This window comes from Aquarana catesbeiana, linkage group LG10, assembly GCF_042186555.1.
Source record: "Aquarana catesbeiana isolate 2022-GZ linkage group LG10, ASM4218655v1, whole genome shotgun sequence".
Taxonomy (NCBI): domain Eukaryota; kingdom Metazoa; phylum Chordata; class Amphibia; order Anura; family Ranidae; genus Aquarana; species Aquarana catesbeiana.
The window spans coordinates 4,175,278-4,193,688 of record NC_133333.1 but is presented as its reverse complement, the minus strand read 5'-3'; the positions used below and the strand labels follow the sequence as shown (position 1 = coordinate 4,193,688).

General features: G+C 48.8%; 1 protein-coding gene across 2 annotated transcripts in view; it reads left to right on the top strand.

The window, feature by feature from the left end:
* CROCC (ciliary rootlet coiled-coil, rootletin) overlaps positions 1-17,179 on the top strand; it is a 62,888-nt gene extending 45,709 nt beyond the window's left edge. For both annotated transcript variants that reach the window (XM_073601507.1, XM_073601506.1), the window contains exons 19-37: positions 339-466; positions 1,996-2,165; positions 2,766-2,945; positions 3,522-3,656; positions 4,627-4,770; positions 4,960-5,198; positions 6,984-7,143; positions 7,458-7,625; positions 8,949-9,333; positions 9,413-9,615; positions 9,747-9,867; positions 9,956-10,119; positions 10,975-11,190; positions 12,455-12,679; positions 12,901-13,050; positions 13,214-13,414; positions 13,546-13,677; positions 15,901-16,080; positions 16,694-17,179. In XM_073601507.1, the coding sequence (XP_073457608.1) occupies positions 339-466; positions 1,996-2,165; positions 2,766-2,945; positions 3,522-3,656; positions 4,627-4,770; positions 4,960-5,198; positions 6,984-7,143; positions 7,458-7,625; positions 8,949-9,333; positions 9,413-9,615; positions 9,747-9,867; positions 9,956-10,119; positions 10,975-11,190; positions 12,455-12,679; positions 12,901-13,050; positions 13,214-13,414; positions 13,546-13,677; positions 15,901-16,080; positions 16,694-16,780 (3,388 nt within the window). In that variant the 3' untranslated portion in view covers positions 16,781-17,179. The remainder of the gene's footprint in view (positions 1-338; positions 467-1,995; positions 2,166-2,765; positions 2,946-3,521; positions 3,657-4,626; positions 4,771-4,959; positions 5,199-6,983; positions 7,144-7,457; positions 7,626-8,948; positions 9,334-9,412; positions 9,616-9,746; positions 9,868-9,955; positions 10,120-10,974; positions 11,191-12,454; positions 12,680-12,900; positions 13,051-13,213; positions 13,415-13,545; positions 13,678-15,900; positions 16,081-16,693) is intronic.
* Positions 17,180-18,411: the final 1,232 nt, after the last annotated feature.

The window sequence follows — 18,411 nt, the reverse complement described above, 5'->3', positions numbered from 1 at the left end:
CCCTCTTCTCCTCCGTCATCTATAGAGCTCTGTCCCTCTTCTCCATCATCTGTAGAGCTCTGTCCCTCTTCTTCTCCATCATCTATAGAGCTCTGACCCTCTTCTCCTATCATCTATAGAGCTCTGTCCCTCTTCTCCTCCGTCATCTATAGAGCTCTGTCCCTCTTCTCCTCCGTCATCTATGGAGCTCTGTCCCTCTTCTCCTCCATCATCTATAGAGCTCTGACCCTCTTCTCCTCCGTCATCTATAGAGCTCTGTCCCTCTTCTCCTATCATCTATAGAGCTCTGACCCTCTTCTCCTCCGTCATCTATAGAGCTCTGTTCTTCTCCTCCACAGGACAGAGAAGGAGTCTCTGGAGACGACGCTCTTTGATGTGCAGCAACAACTGACCCACGTCACCTCCCGCAAAGAGCAGCTGGAGGCCGAGAATCAGAGTCTGCGGCTGGCTAAGGAGGCCCTGCAAGGTACAGATCCAATTCTGAGCAGAATGCAGGCTGCAGGACCGAAGCTGCCAGGAATTGGGTTGGCAGCTATGTGGGTTTAGCAGCATCTGCAGAGTAACATGAGAGTTCAGGCTGTGAGATTGTACAGCTGCAGAGGTGTAATAAAGAGTACCTGTAATATATAGGATGATAATAGTCTCTTACAATAAAGGGGATACCCACAATAGTGTGATACTGCTTAAAATACTTTATTAATATATTAATAATTGCACTTACATGAAGAAAGCAGATAAAAGCATTTACTGGGTTTACAAACTTCCTTAATATGACATCACTTCGATACCGCGGTCCCTCAGGCTTTACCCTACGTCATGCACCATGTGATGAAGTCATGTGGTGTGTGACGTAACACGTAGGGCGGAGCCTGAGGGATATCCCTTTTATTTTAACATGGCCTGGGAATAAACCATCTCCAAGATGATAAGGAGCTCTTAAAGGGACCAGTACCTGTTTTGTCCTTGGCTTCATATGAGTACCCTGGTGTAAGGGAGGCCATATTGGAAGACTACAGTGGAGCCCAGCATTCCATATCGGTGGAGATATGTGTCTGTACATGCGTTGTATACCGCAGAATTGAAGTGAGGGCATTGAGAGCACAGTGATGATTGGTGAAGTGGTTCACTTTGAAGATTATGGTATATGGATGTCACATCACGTTGATTTGATGAACTGGTCCTTTATAAACTGTTATGTTTATTGAAGCACAAGAAGGAAGCACTTTTTATTGGATATTTTTATTATTTTATCACTTTATTGTATCCACATATTCAAAATTCACTATTGCTAGGTGGACAGGACAACTTATCTAAAGAGCTTACACTCAAAATGATAAAACACATTCAGCACCATTACATCCTCCACCAGAAGGGTGGATGTTTTGGGCAGTCTGACATGAAGACTTTGTTGTCCAGCTTTGTAAGGCAGCCGAACAAGACAAGGAATTGGTCGCACACTGGAACTCCAAATTATCTCGATGTCATCTTTATTGTCAAGTTGGAGTTCCAGTGTGCAACCAATTCCTTGTCTTGTTCGTCTTCCACGGTGGTGAGCCGAGGTCTGCACCTGTGATCCATCCTGCACTTGAGTTTGCCTGGAGCGGTGTCCTTCTCTCTGTTCTTTGTAAGGCAGCCGCCTGGTCTTCAGTTCAAACCTTCTCCAAGTTCCACCAGGTGGACGCCCAAACCTCTGCAGATGCAGCCTTCAGCCACGAGGTTCTTGTAGCAGCACTCTCGTTATTGTTGGGCCTGCTGACACATTTCTGTAGGCCTTGTTGTCACCCTTCTCATTCATTGCTTGGAGACATCTCAGGGTCTATGAATATCAAGCCTGTGTCCTGTCCTGTACCCCCAAGTTATGGAATGTACCGGTATGTTCTCCTACCTATGTGTGATAATAATGTCTCTGCCTTCTAGAAGAATAAGATAATATTTGTGTATCGGGGGGAGAGGCTCTTGTGCTCCACCAGTAACCAGCACTTTCTCTTCCTGCAGCGGAGATTGTCTCTTTGCGCCGACAAATGGAGGCCGAGGTCACTAAACTGGAGAAGGACAAGGAGGCCCTCAGCCTGCAGCTGGTCCAGGCGGAGAAGGAAGCTCACATTGCCCTGAAGAGCGAACGCAAAGCTCATGAGGAGGACATGGAACGCATGCTGAGGGAGAAGGTTTCTATTTCCTCTTATGTTCCCCAACCTTCCAGATCAGGCCATACTGAGATAGTGGTGTCCTGGGGGCCACACAGGAAGTGAGGATGGAGTGGGGACCTTAGTGGGGACACGGACAGTAAAAAAATAATGATTTCAGACCCTCCCCTACTCCATCCAAAACAAGTGTTACATGTGTTCTCCTGGTGTTTGTTGGTGAGATTCACTTCCTGTCCTGGTGACCAGACAAGAAGACAGGCCTAGTAGGGTCACTGAAATAAAACCCTGTCAGAAGGTTTAACCCCCCACCCCCCACCCCCATTCTATCTGCTGGGATCAGGTGTGCATTTATTGATCATAGTGTGACCTGAGGATGGGTGGAGTGGTGCATGCTGGGACTTGTAGTGTCATGTCATTTATTGATCATAGTGTGATCTGAGGATGGGTGGAGTGGTGCATGCTGGGACTTGTAGTGTCATGTCATTTATTGATCATAGTGGGATCTGAGGATGGGTGGAGTGGTGCATGCTGGGACTTCACAGGTTGTCAGTGTGTTGTACAGGACACACATGGCCGGCCTGATACTGCTTTGCAGGATGTGTGACATTTGATGTATTGCAGGAAGCGCAGCGCCTGGAGCTGGAATCGGATAAGGAGCAGTTGTTCCACCGCCTGACGCAGGAGCGGGAAGAGCTGCTGGCCAAATACGAGATGGAACGTGAGGAGATGAGCGATGAGATCGCAACTCTGCAGCAGGAGCGCGATGACAGCCTCTTACAGGCCGAGAATGAGAAGCAGCAGGTGAGCAGGGCCACCACCACCACGTCCAGCATCATCTAGCGCTTTCCTCCCCAGCCTGACCGTCCTTGACCCACCCCTTTCATTCATTGGATTTCAGTTTTTTCAATCCTGGAGGCTCAGCGTCACGTGTAGGGCAATACCCAGGGAGGTCTAAATGTAAATACAGCCTGCCTAGGAACACCCATCCTCCAGACTGACATCAAGGCATTGTGACATTTGTGTAACTCCCCTCAGGAGCCCGCCCGCTGCTTGCATCAGGAGTACTGAGACGGGGGGGGGGCTGGGAAGTTTTTAGGAAGCTATGTACAGCACCCTGCCGGCCCCTCCCACCAGGCGTGATCTGTCTGAATTGCATAGAGAAGCACAGAGACCCGGTGATGACATGATTGGATGTAAAATAAGTTATGTAATATGTCATTAGCATGTTGATGGGGGGGAGGTAAAACATAAGCAGGTTAAACTACAGCTTTAATGTAAAGAGAGAACCCACTTCCTTCCGTGTAGCCTCCTGTGTTCCCTGATTGGAGGATTTGTTGGTGTAATTTGTGTCCCCCCTCCCCCCTCTCTCTCCCACAGGCTCTGTCCCTGAAGGAGTCAGAAAAGGCCTCTCTGAGTGAGAAGCTGAACAACACGCAGCACACACTGACCGCACTAAGCCTGGAGATGGAGCGCCAGAAACGGGATCACCAGAGCAGACAGGAGCAGGACCGGGTGAGGCTTCCATAATGTGCGCTCACAGTGTGCGCTCACTACCACTCGCTCACTATTTATACCACCCTCCTCGCCTATACAGCACCTACATAATATTTAGTGCCTAGCTGAGCTGGATGTGGCCAGGCCAGTGCACCGAGTGATCAGGCCAGTGCACCGAGTGATCAGGCCAGTGCACCGAGTGATCCGGCCAGTGCACCGAGCGATCCGGCCAGTGCACCGAGGGATCAGGCCAGTGCACAGAGTGATCAGGCCAATGTACCGAGCGATCAGGCCAGTGCACCGAGCGATCCGGCCAGTGCAGAGAGCGATCGGGCCCCTGCACTATATGATTAGACCAATGTACCAAGTGGCCAGCCCACTGCACCATGTGATCGAGCCCTTGCAGCATGTGATTGGACCAGTGCACCATGTGATCGAGCCCCTGCACCATGTGATCGGGCCACATCCAATTTCATTGTGTTTGGCCATTGTATTATTGGTAGATCTTTGTGTGATCTAAAGAAATGCTGGAGGCAAATGGAAGGGTAGTACCACACTCAAGAGTTACCTGTTCAAATATAAATGTATTCAAATATAAGATCAGCCCTTGTTGTAGAGCCAACAAGTTTCAGGGGCCAGAGACCAAACCCCTCATCAGGCTTGAAGATGGGGGGGGGGGGGGGGGGATTTTTCGCCAAGAAGTTAAGTGCAGATCTTGTCTGCAGTTGTTTTTTTGCACAAACCAGCTGCTAGCCAGCTCTGCACTTGCTTGACTAAAATACTCCTCCTTTATTTTCTGTCTAGTCCACTATATAATGTTTATCATCTTCAAGCCCTGGTGAATGGGGCGGCCTCCCCCCGAAATGTGTTGGCTCTTTGACAAGGTCTTCTATCTGATTGTCATATTGAAATAAATTCTTATATCTGAACATTTATCTCTCTCAGATTTATTAATTCTATAGATATACATCAATTGTTTTATGTACAGAGCACCATCATTAATCTGAGCTCCGAGGTGAAGAGTCTGCAGGAGAAGTATGAGGAATCGCTGACATCTCTTGATCGAGAGCTGAAGAGACTCAACGAGCAAATCCGAGAGACGGGGAAACAGCGGGACGCGGCACTGCGTGAGGTGAGGTTAATTCAGTCTATAGAGAGGTCGGAGTTCTTCCTTATAAAACCCACCTGACTGCGTCTGTCACTTTTCATTCCATTACTTTCCAATTTTCAGGAATCTCTGCGAGTTTGTAACTCGTACAAACCAATCAGAATTCACTGAGGTCTGACCAGGACTGATCGTTTTCTGTCTTCTCTCTCTCAGGCGGACGAACTGAAGACTCAGCTCTGTGTAGTAGAAGACGGCCGGGACGCCGTGCGGCGGGAGCTGATCGAGGCCCACCGGCGGGTGCGTGAGAGTCACGAGGCGGCGGAGGGACATAAGAAGGAGGCCCAGGACCTGCGTAGGTCTCTCAGTGATGAGTCCAAAGAGAAGGAGGCGCTGCAGAGATCCAATGAGGAGCTGCGGGGAGCGGTACGCCGGGCGGAGAGCGAACGAATTAGGTATGTCTTGTAACATTGCGTATATGACCCACACTTTGTTTTAACTGCTTCCTGTCCAGACCATTGTAAAATGACACCAGAGCGGGAGCCCTATTGTTCTTGGTGGACCTCGTAGGATATCCTCATCAGAAAGCACCTCATGCGGGCGTCACATGATGCGCTCCGGCGCGATCTGTCACCCACTGTCCACCGGAAACAGCGAATGACAGATCCATGTTCTAGGCCTGCTGCCAGTACCATGTGATCGCTGTGACCAATCACAGCAGATCACATGACAATTGCAAATATTGAATGGCTTTCATTCATGCAATTCATTGTGTACTATTGTGTTGGTCTCTGATTGTTCACATTGATCACATGGGACAGACAGGGCCAATCACAGCGCATCTGTACCATGTAATTAGCTGTGGCCAATCACAGCCCATCTGTACCATGTAATTAGCTGTGGCCTATCACAGTCCATCTGTACCATGTGATTAGCTGTGGCCCATCGCAGCCCATCTGTACCATGTGATTAGCTGTGCCCAATCAAAGCCCATCTGTACCATGGGATTAGCTGTGGCCAATCACAGCCCATCTGTACCATGTGATTAGCTGTGGCCTATCACAGACCATGTGATTAGCTGTGGCCTATCACAGCTAATCACAACAATACACAGTGAATTAATCCATTTCATTCAGTAAAAATGCTTGCTTATAACAGTGAAATTCACTGCTATAAGCAATCATAGTGTGTAAAAAAAAAAAAAAAATCCTGATCACCCCCCCAGAGTAGTATAGAGTTACTGTGGTAACATTGTATTGCTCTGGTCACAGTGTGTAAAATAGAAAAGAAAAAAAAGAAAAAAATATTTTAAAAAATTGGGGAAAAAAATGATTATTTTTTTTTACATAATCATATAGTTACATAGTTTTTTTGAAAAAAAGACACAAGTCCATCTAGTTCAAACAATAATCATTTTTTTCTTTCTTACATACCGCCACCAGTCCGTATCTCTGATCACTCTGCCACACCAGTTATATTATGACGCTGTACTCCACTGGTACCAGTTTGTAAAAATAAAACTATTTAAAAAAAAAAAAGTCTTTATTTTTCAAAACATTGTGACAAAAAAGTTACAACTTCAAAAAGCCCGCCATGCCTTTTACTGAATACCTTGGACTGTCTGCTTTCCAAAAAGGGATCATTTGGGGAGTATTTGTTCTTTCTTGGAATTTTAGGGCCTCAAGAAATGAGATCGGCCGTCAGTACATCGGGATTGATAGATTATCAGATATTTATCCCATAGTTTGTGGTATAACTTTCTACAGACTAAATAGTATACACTGATTTTGGTTCTTTTCACCCAACACAATTTAGAATAATACATTTTTGCCTAAATTTCTGAAGAAAGATTATTTATTTGCAAAATCTTATAACCAAAAAGGAAAAAAAAATAAAATTAAAAAAAAAAATTTGATATTTTTTCATTTATTTATTAAAAAAAAACAAAAAACACCGTAGTGATTAAATTCCACCAAAAGAAAACTCTATTTATGTGAAAAAAAAATGATAAAAATGTCAAATGTGTACAGTGTTACATGACCGCGTAACCCTGTTCTGCTGAAAACTGTAAACTTTTGGATGTCTCATCGTATTTACTACCAGTGACAACGGTCACCAGGAGCATTATATTAAAATAGAGGGGGGGGGGGGGGTAAATCTCCCTAACAACACAGCACTAGGTGGGGTTGATCTATCAAGCTTGACAAGCACTGACTATGCTGCCTGTGTTGCACCAACAGTCTGAAACGCGCCAACGAAGAGAAGGAGCAGAGGCTGTCTGTGCTGGAGGAGGCCAGAGCCGACACAGAGAAGGAGGCCACAGATCTGCGCAGCAACCTGCGAGAGGTGGAGAGGTCACGCCTGGAGGCGCGGAGGGAACTGCAGGATCTGCGGCGGCAGGTGAGGGTTTCGTGCATCTGGGTGCGCCACATGTGAAATGAAAGATGTCATTGTGGGTCCAGGAATAAATTAGCAGCCTGATACTTGAGTGTGACTTCCCAACCAGGGTAATGGCCACCAAAGTCATCGCCACGTGCAATTGGTGACGTGCAATTATGCGGTGTGATTTATGAATTATCTATTTTTTATTTATTTATTTCTTCATCACTCAGGTTTTAGGATTTTTTCACTTTCATGTTTAGAAATTGGTTGTTACGTGTATGTCCGGCCTCACATATCATCGCAGCCTCTGTAATCTCTCTACCACTTCACAGCTGAAGGTTCTGGATGACGAGAGCACAAAGCGCAGCCGAGACTTGGCGGAGGTGCAGGCGCGCCTTTCTATGTGCGAGCAGCGAGAGGAAGATCTGCGCAAAGACAATTTCTCCTTGAAGCAGAAGCTGGTGGAGACGGAAAGTGCCCGGGAAGCCACCAGGAAGGAGGTAAGTGTGAGTGGACGTGGAAGTGGGAGTGGAAGGGGATACGGTGGGAGTGGACGGGGGATATGTTGGAAGTGGGAGTGGACGTGGAAGGGGATATGGTGGAAGTGTGAGTGGACGTGGAAGGGGATATGGTGGAAGTGTGAGTGGACGTGGAAGGGGATATGGTGGAAGTGAGTGGACGTGGAAGGGGATATGGTGGAAGTGGGAGTGGACGTGGAAGGGGATATGGTGGAAGTGTGAGTGGACGTGGAAGGGGATATGGTGGAAGTGAGTGGACGTGGAAGGGGATATGGTGGAAGTGGGAGTGGACGTGGAAGGGGATATGGTGGAAGTGGATGTGGAAGGGGGATATGGTGGAAGTGTGACTGGATGTGGAAGGGGGATATGGTGGGAGTGTGAGTGGACGTGGGAGTGGATGTGGAAGGGGGATATGGTGGGAGTGGACGTGGAAGGGGATACAGTGGGAGTGGATGTAGAAGAGGAATATGGTGGAAGTGTGAGTGGATGTAGAAGGGGAATATGGTGGAAGTGTGAGTGGACGTGGAAAGGGATATGTTGGAAGTGGGAGTGGATGTGGAAGGGGATACGGTGGAAGTGGACGTGGAAGGGGATATGGTGGAAGTGTGAGTGGATGTGGAAGGGGATATGGTGGAAGTGGAAGGGGATATGTTGGGAGTGGATGTGGAAGGGGATATGTTGGAAGTGGGAGTGGACGTGGAAGGGGATATGGTGGAAGTGGAAGGGGATATGTTGGGAGTGGATGTGGAAGGGGATATGTTGGAAGTGGGAGTGGATGTGGAAGGGGATACGGTGGAAGTGGACGTGGAAGGGGATATGGTGGAAGTGTGAGTGGAAGTGGAAGGGGATATGTTGGGAGTGGATGTGGAAGGGGATATGTTGGAAGTGGGAGTGGATGTAGAAGGGGATATGGTGGAAGTGGATGTGGAAGGGGATATGGTGGAAGTGGACGTGGAAGGGGATATGGTGGAAGTGGACGTGGAAGGGGATATGGTGGAAGTGGACATGGAAGGGGATACGTAAGTGGACGTGGAAGGGGATATGGTGGAAGTGTGATTGGATGTGGAAGGGGATATGTTGGAAGTGGAAGTGAATGTGGAAGGGGATATGTTGGAAGTGGGAGTGGATGTGGATATGGTGGAAATGGAAGTGGAAGGGGATATGTTGGGAGTGGATGTGGAAGGGGATATGGTGGAAGTGATGTGGATGTAGAAGGGGATATGTTGGAAGTGGGAGTGGAAAGGAATATGCTGGACAGGAACTCCTAATCCCGCCACTGACATCACTTCCTTTGATCTTCCACAGCTCAGCGCCCTGCAGAGGAAGCTGACGGAGGTGGAGAGCGACTTTGGCCTGCGGGAAAAGGAACTCCAGGGCAGCTTGGAGGAGGCTCGGGGCAACGAGAAGAAACTGCTGGACAACACCCGCAATCTGGAGATTAAAGTCGCGGCATCGCAGGAGGAAGTGGCTCAGCTGAGCCTGAAGCTGAGCGCCAGCGAGGGGCGGGTCCACGGGCTGGAGGCGGAGCTGGCACGCCTGGAAGGACAGAAGAGGGAGACGGAGTATAAACTCAGCAGCCTGCACTCCGCTCTGAGGAGAACTCTTGGGATTGGCCGAGCAGGACGCACACCCAGTCCGGCCGTTAGGGGGCGCAGTAGCTCACCCCGCAGAGTGTTCTCCCCACTAAAGGGTAAGTGGACATCACAGAGAGTCGGCACATCAAGGCCGGCACAGGTAGGTCTTTTCATTCTCGTCTTCTCTTCACTCAGGATTTGACAATACATACACAACAACTACTGATGGACGAGGCAGCCCCATCCCCCGTACAGGCAGCCCGGAGCGCAGCCACACCCCGGAGCGCTCCACCTCTCCTACGCGAGGAGAGCAACTGTCAGCCGATATCGACCCCGAGGTCATCCGCACCGCCCTGAAAGACTTCCTGCAGGAACTCCGGGACACTCAGAGAGAGAGGGTGAGTGAGGGGGGCAAGGGTGGGGCAAGGGTGGGGCACAGTGTAAGGACTACTTACTTCATTCAGATTGTGTGCCCAGGATCACCTCTGTATGTTCAGCTTCTCTCTATACACATTGATTCATTCCATAGGATGACCTGCGTACTCAGCTGGGAACGGCGTCCCGGCAGCTGGTGGAGATTGAGGCTGAGCGAGACGGGGCGACTACACGAGTTCAGCAGCTGCAGAAAGTGCTGTCAGAGATGGAGGAGGGTGAGCAGCTCTGGGGGGTAGATAGACTTGGGGGGGCTCTTTGGTTGGAGCTCTAACAGGCTTATGAATCTCTTCTCTTCGTGTCCAGGTAAGCGCGGCGTGGACTGTAAGCTCAGCAATGCCCAGACCACACTCATCCTGCAGGAGGAGTCTCTGAGACGCACTGAGCGGGAGCGCAGGTTGGCCCTTGAGAAAGCAGCCAGCTTGGAGCGCAGCCTGCAAACAGCGGAGAACGAGCACAGGGCGGCCCAGGTATGTCAGGTGTGGGGGGGGGGGGGGGGGTGGAGGAACCATTAGAGCCGAGAAGGGTGGGATTGACCGATATGCCGGGTCATGGCACCCAGACAGTGTAACTGGACACAATGCGCCAGATACCGCGTTTCCCCGAAAAAAAAGACCGGGTCTTATATTAATTTCTACTAGAAAAAACACACTAGGGCTTATTTTCAGGGGGAGGGTGGGGGTTTTATCTATGTCCCCCGTCTTCTCTCCCCCCTTACAGCTCAGGAATCATCATTGTGACAGCTTTTATCCCAAAAGTAAACAAAAATATGTAATCCTTGTTGTAAAAATGATATATAATGTCCAGTGAGTCTCCTTTTTGTAACCTTATTGTCGAAGATACCTTTATTTACAGCGCCGCTGGGCGCTCACATAATCCGCCGGAGTTCTTTTTCCCCACTCGGAGCACTGCAGAGGGAGGGGCCGAGATGCTGGTTGACGTCAGCCCCGCTCCCAGCACTGCAGAGGGAGGGGCTGCTGCAGAGGGAGGGGCCGCTGACGTCAGCCGGGAGGAGAGAAGCTCTCTGGCGGGTCACGTGATCGCCCAGCGGCGCTGTAAATAAGGTATTTTTTGGCAGCAAAGTTACAAAAGGAGACACAGTGGACATTATAGAATATTTTTACAAAGTGGATTATATATTTTTACATGGACTTTACTAGGGCTTATATTGCAGCCCTCCCTCGAAAATCAGGCTAGGTCTTACTTTCGGGGTAGGGCTTATTTTTAGGGGAAAACACGGTATATAGAACCTTGGACATGTATAAAAAAAAGTACCTGTCACAATAGAAGTCTGTTCTGTCCCCTGAACCTTTCTTCTCCCTCAGGAGAAACTCAATAAAATAAAAGCCAACGAGGCCAAGCTGGACGGTGACAAGCGGCGTCTGAAAGAGGTGCTGGACGCCGCTGAGAACCGCAACACCAAACTGGAGGTTTCCCGCCGGGGCCTGGAGGGGGAGCTGCAGAGGGTGAAGCTGGTGCTGGGTGACCGAGACGTCGAAATACAGGAACTGCAGCAGCGGGTAGAAAAACTACAGAGACAAGTGAGTGCAGACAGGGGGCCCCGCCAAGTGTATCTAGATCCTGTGGCCCCTCCCTCATCATTGGTAACTGTGCTACATACTAATGGCAAGGAAAATGTAGACACCGGCTGTAATATATGGAGATCTGCAACTGTCAGACGCACATCTGAGGCCCAGTCAAGAGCATGTTTTAAATTGGTGTAGTGCTGCTTCTCAACACCAGGGGGAGGTTACATCAGAAGATGGATATAGTAATTTTTGGCCCCAATTTTCATGTACATAAGAAAACTTTTATCTTTAATCATACAGTACATGACTCGGGCATTGATTCATAGACCATGGCTTATATGCCGCTACTTTTCAGGTGATTGGACACCGGCATAATCTTTGCTGGGTCCACCACGTAATGTATTATATGACCCCGCCCACTCCGTGAGACTCCATTTTTTTTTTTTTGCTAGTGTCCGTAGGTGATGGGCGCCTTCTCTGCTTGGAGAAGATTTTCCTACTTATATATCTACAGAACTCTTTACCTTCTTTGACTGACACAACTACTGACTGCTTATTGCTTTCAGCCCCCCCCCCCCCCCCCCCCTCGTTCACACCAAATCCAACTGAAATTTGTGCGACTTTGGATGCGACTTGGCTGACATCTGTGCGACTTCATGCAGAGATGTCTTTGCAAGCCGCACCTTAAAATCCCCAAAAATAGTGCAGGGACTTATTATTCAAATTGGTGCGGCAACGCAAATTCGGCATCGCACTGATTTTGAACAGTTCCATTGCTGATAATAGGGCAATGAACTTGTCATGCGGTTTGGACCTATCAAGTCGCAACCGGTGTGAACGGGGACTCAAGGTTCAGTAACTCATGTGTACACTTTGGGAACCGCACCCACATAGGCTGACGGTTATTGTAGTTTCACATTCACAGAGCACTGTGAATGAATGAATGATACGTTCAGGCGGGCAGAGCCCCACACACAGACGTTATTTTCAAACATTGACAGCGGGCGCCCGGAGAAGGTGCCCGCTCGCTGTCACTGGGGAGGGAAAGGGGCTGCAGCTGCTGGAACCTGTTACACGTTCCACCCTAAAATACCACCCTAGATGAACTCATCCTTTAAAAAAAAGTTCTCCCAAAACTGTGAGGACGCGGCAGCTCCACCATATGTGAAGGTAGGTAACTACTTCCTTCAAACACTGCCAGCGAGATGATAAGGAACTGATTGTATGATCTGATGTCTCCCGCATCCACGTCTAACCATTTTCATTGTGTCTCTAGTTGGCGGACAGCGAGGGGAAAGTGAGTACCCTGCAGCTCTGTGTAGACCGTCTGAATGCGACTCTGGGGAAGGTTCAGGAGAGCGAGTCCTCCTTAAAGGAGAAGATCCAGAGTCTTTCCAGCTCCCTCTCTGAATGTAATTCCACCTCTAGCTCCTCCCATGAGAAGATCGGACAACTGCAGAAGCTGCTGACTTCCAGCGAGCACGAGAGGCGCATCCTGCAGGTCAGTGTGGAGGAACGTGACTTATCATAATGGGGTGTTTAGTACATTGGGAAGGGAAGGGAGGGAGAAGCTTCCATTATGGAGAATAACCAGCATGTCCTCTGAGGAGCTATTTTGTTCCTTCTCCACCTCGGTACACTTCTATCACCAGGTATATGAATTTCAGCTTCATTTCCAATGGTGATCAGTTCTAAACTTTCATTTGGCGGTTCCTCATTCAGGAACGTCTGGAAGCCGCACGGGTCGCTGTGTCAGACGCCAAGAAGCAGAACACGGGCCTTCTCGAGCAAAATCAGGAGCTGCGGGATGAGGTGGCCGAGGGAGAACTTCAACGGATGGAGCTGGAGGGGCAAGTGCGACAAATGCAGGAGGTAAGTGGCCGCCGTTTGGAAAAGTGTCTGAAGGAGCAACTGTGTTTGTCATCAGCTAGCCAATCAGTTTGGGATAATCTGATGTGATTCTCCTTTAAGCAAGACACTCTTAGAGATATGAAATCCTGTATGAGGGCCTCACCTAACTTCTCTCACTCGCCAGCTCCTGCGACAGCGTCAGGAGAGCGAAGGCGTCTCGCTGAGAAACCTCCAGAAGCTGCAGGAGGAAAGGGAGGCACTACAAGAGCGCCTTGGTGGGCTGCAACGCACACTGGTTCAGTTGGAGGCAGAAAAGCGAGAGATGGAACGCTCGTCTCTGAGAATGGAGAAAGACAAGAATGCCTTGAAGAAGACACTGGACAAGGTGAGGGGGGGACAAGATTAGAGAGGTGCGTCTGTGTAGTGGCCTTGGGGGATTGAGTGGGGGGGGGGGCATAGGGTGCCTATAACAGTAATAAACTATTGGGGGACATTAAAATGTTTATCCTTCAATAGGTGGAGCGTGAGAAGCTGAAGACGGCTGAGGACACGCTGCGGCTGTCTGCAGAGAAGGGTCGCTTGGATCGCTCGCTGACCACCGTGGAACAGGAGTTGGCCGATGCACAGAGACAAGTCCATCTACTAGAGGTGAGAGAAGAGCCGAGTCCTAGAGTGACCTCTGAGGTCACCACCTTAACCCCTGTGTAGGTGATAGAATGACAGGGGCTGCGACTGAGATCGGTCTTCCTATTGGTTGGTTCATGGCATTCTTTCTCCCCTTCCCCGCTATCCCATGAAGATGCAGTTAAACAGGGTTAGGCGCAAGATCACGTTCAGTCTGGTGAGTGTGGCCCAGTAATGTTATAGGAGACTAGGTGCCTAGGATTGCCCTGCCAGTGTACCCCAGCTTCTGAATTAGTGATCCCCTCCCCCTCACTGTTCTGTGTGCCCCGATTCTCCAACCCCAACTATGTCTACTAAATGTCATTAATACTGTTAACCCTCCATCATTGTCCCATGTACCATCTGAGTCCTAATGTGTCTACAGAATGTCAATGATACCATTACTGATCTTCCATCACCTGCCCCTGAACCCCAACCATCTCACCACAAGTATGGTTACCGAACATCATTACTACTGATCTTCCATCACTGTCACCCTTTACCCCAACTATGTCTACTGTACTGATCCTACATTACCATCCCTTGTATCCCAACCATTCGACCCCCAATTATGTCTGTTAAAGTCATCACTACTGAGTCTTATCATCATCCCCCATACCCAAGCCCCAGCTATGTCTTTTGAATGTCATTAATACTACTGATCCTCCATCACCGTTCCCTGTACCCCATCAATCTGACTCCCAACTATATCTACCCAGTGTCCTCACTACCGAGCTGGCATCACTGTACCCCAACCATCCATCCCCCAAATGTGTCCACTGAATGTCATGACTATTGATCCTCCATTACCATTCCCATGAACCTCAACTATCCAACCCCTGACTACGCTCACCAAATGTCATCACTACTGATCCTCCATTACCATTCTCCTGTATCCCAACCATCCAACCCCCAAATGTGTCTACCGAATGTCATCACTACTGATCCTTCATTACCATTCCCATGAACCTCAACTATCCAACCCCTGACTACGCTCACCAAATGTCATCACTACTGATCCTCCATTACCATTCTCCTGTATCCCAACCATCCAACCCCCAAATGTGTCTACCGAATGTCATCACTACTGATCCTCCATTACCATTCCCATGAACCTCAACCATCCAACCCCTGACTATGCTCACCAAATGTCATCACTACTGATCCTCCATTACCATTCTCCTGTATCCCAACCATCCAACCCCCAAATGTGTCTACCGAATGTCATCACTACTGATCCTCCATTACCATTCCCATGAACCTCAACTATCCAACCCCTGACTATGCTCACCAAATGTCATCACTACTGATCCTCTATCAGTGTCCTCTACCTCAACCACCTGCTCCTCAACTAGGTCTACTGAACGTCATCATTACTGATCCTCCATCACCGTCCCCCTGTACTTCAGCCCCCAACTATGGCTATTGGATGTGATTTAATACTATTGATTCTCCATTGCCTTCCCTGTACACCATCTACGGAATACTGAATGTCATCACTTTTGATCCTCCATCACTGTCCCCTGTGCCATCAACTATGTCTTCTGAACATCTTTACTATTACTGATCCTCCATCACTGTCCTGTGTACTGCAATCATTTCTCAACCCATTGATGTCTCCCGAACCCCCATTATTACTGCTCATTCCTCCATTACTGTCACATTAACTCTCACCATATGATTTCTTGCTATGTCTCTTCATTCCTTGCTAGCTGTGTATTCCAACTGTCAGCCCCTCTAATGGATTCCTGTCCACTACAAACAAACAGTCTTCCCTGTGCCCCCATATCACAACAGTCTGATCCCCCTATTTTTCCCCACCCCCCGGTCAGTGATGTGAACCCCAATGGCTACTAATTATCCCCATCGCTATTCTCATTCTGTCTTCTTCTACTATCTGCACCCCCAGCCTTCCATCTGCTCCCCCAGGTCAAATTTGTATTTTTTGGCATATCCTGCGGTACCCCCCCCCCCCTCCCTTTGCCGATCTTCCTGCTCCCTGCATGCAGCTCTAGAACGTCCTGAGCTCCTTCAGACTCATATTAGAGATTCTCTCTACACAGATCAATAGTCTTCTACTTACAGCCTCTTCACCCTCCTCCTCTTCATCCTCCTCCTCTTAGCTCATCACCATCCTGCTCTTCTAGACTAGTGGGACTCGGTCTTCCTTTGTGGACACCCCGATAATCACCTCTCCTTCCTCTCCAGGCTCAGATCGCAGACATGGAGCAGACACATTCTCAAACTCTGATGGAGACGGCGGCCCGGCACCGCCAAGAGCTGCAGATGGAGATCGAGAGGCTGAGGAATGCTCAGATCCAGGCCGAGCGCACTCTGGATGCCAGGGAGAGGGCACACCGCCAGCGGGTCAAAGGCTTGGAGGAACAGGTGAGTCCATTCACCGGTTGGTGAGGCCAATGGGCAGCGGTCTCTGTGTGCTTTGTATATATGACTGCCTTCCTTTCTCTTGGGGTAAAAGCGGGGAGCTGCCTGTAGGGGGGGGGGGGGTAAAACGGAGAGCCGCCTGTAGGGGGGGGGGGGTAAAAGCAGGGAGCTGCCTGTAGTGGGGGGTAAAGCTGGGAGCCGCCTGTAGGGGGGGGGGGTAAAGCTGGGAGCCGCCTGTAGGGGGCGTAAAGCTGGGAGCCGCCTGTGGGGGGGGGGGGGTAAAAGCGGGGAGCTGCCTGTAGGGGGGGGGGGGAGTTAAGCTGGGAACCGCCTGTAGGGGGGGGGGTAAAGCTGGGAGCCGCCTGTAGGGGGGGTAAAGCTGGGGGCCACCTGTAGGGGGGGGGTAAAGCTGGGGGCCACCTGTAGGGGGGGGGTAAAGCTGGGGGCCACCTGTAGGGGGGGGGGGTAAAGCTGGGGGCCACCTGTAGGGGGGGGGGGGGGGGAGACTGAGGAGGATAGTTCTGGCCGGAGCTGGGAAAACCCAGAGAGAACGTTAACAGTAAAAACCAAAAAGAAACCTGAAATGTTACATTTTGTGTTCTCTCCGATCCCACAGATCTCCACACTGAAGGAACAGCTCCAGCAGGAACTGCGCCATTGCTCGTCTCGCTACACGGCGGCGGCGCTGCTCTCAGGGAAATAACATCGCAGGTACCAGGGGTCTCACGTTCCGCTTCCCCTCCCCCAGCCACCTTGAATAGTTTCTTACGTTCTATTTTTGTTATTGATCCACGCTGGAGTGAGCACTGAAGACAAGGACGGCCCCCGCACATTTCTGAGCTGGGGGGGCGGAGACTTCTTCACCCATCCCCCCCCATGAGGGGCCATGGACACTTTGTACCTTTTTTATATTAGTATTTTTGTATTACAGAAAGCACACTTTTATAACGTTTGCACTCCTTGTGGTGAAGACACTGAATGTAACCAATCAGGGGGGCCAAACATTCCATTCCAGGGCCCCCCCCAACATAACTGTGAATTTAGCTGAAATCACTTGGTTTTTTTTAATCTACCGGACCAAATAAAATTTGTTTGTTATTTATTACAGGTATTTATATATCGCCGACACCTTACACAGCACTTTCACATACTGTTCAGTCACGAGTAGTTAGGGTTTTCCTGAAATTCCACGTTGAAATCGATGTAACCCCCCCCCCCCCCCCTTAACTGGATGGTGTTTAGTTTGCTCTGTGCACTATCAATTCTCTAACAGTTTTCTCCCTTTGTTACATCTCAGTGCTGCTGGTCTCCTGCAGCCTCTTTGCAGCCACTTCCTGTCTCAGTGCACTCCAGTGATGGCGGCACGGCCTTTTCTTAGGGACAACAGTGGTCCATGTCTGTGTACTAATGTGGCACAGGGGACAAAGCGTTGTCACCCTACAACAGGAAGTGCTTCAACAAGGACGGGTGGGGGGTGTCATTCAGGCACATTAAACACTTGCCGACCACAATATAAATGTGTGTGTGTAATAAATAAATATATATATATATTATATTAATACATTCATATAATTATTAAATTATATTATTATTATTTTATTATAATATTAATATAAAATATATATACACATACATACATTGTGGTTTACTGGTATTATGAAGCTGTCAAACAGACTGTATTTTATTTTTTTCAGCCGGCTTTCTAATGAGCTGCTGGAATGCTTTCAGAAGCTCTCCATAAAGAGGACCTGTCATCTCTTATTTCTATTACAACACATGTTTACATTCGTTCTAATAGGAATAAAAGTGATCAAAAAAAATTTTTTAAAATTAAAGGGACAGTGTAAAAAAAAAAAAGTAAAGCGCCCCCATCTCTGCATACTCGCGTGCAGAAGCGTACGCATACGTAGGTTGCGCACGCATATGTAAAACGCACCACATGTGAGGTATCACCGGGAAAGTCAGAGCGAGAGCAATAATTCTAGCGCTAGACCTCCTCTGTAACTCTAAACAGGTAACCTGTCAAAAATTTTAAAGCGTCGCCTATGGAGATTTTTGTCAAGTACCGTAGCTTGTCCCCATTCCACAAGCGTGCGCAATTTTAAAGCGTGACATGTGAGGTATCTATTTACTTGGCGTAACATCATCTTTCATATATTACAAAACAATTGGGTTACGTTTTGTGTTTTTTTTTTTTTTTTTTCATTAAAATTCCAAAAAAAAATTGCGTTTCCGTGACATAAAAAATTGCAATGATTGACATTTTATTCCCTAGGGCAGGGAATTGCAATTAGCGGACCTCCCAGCTGTTGCAAGACTACAAGTCCCATCATC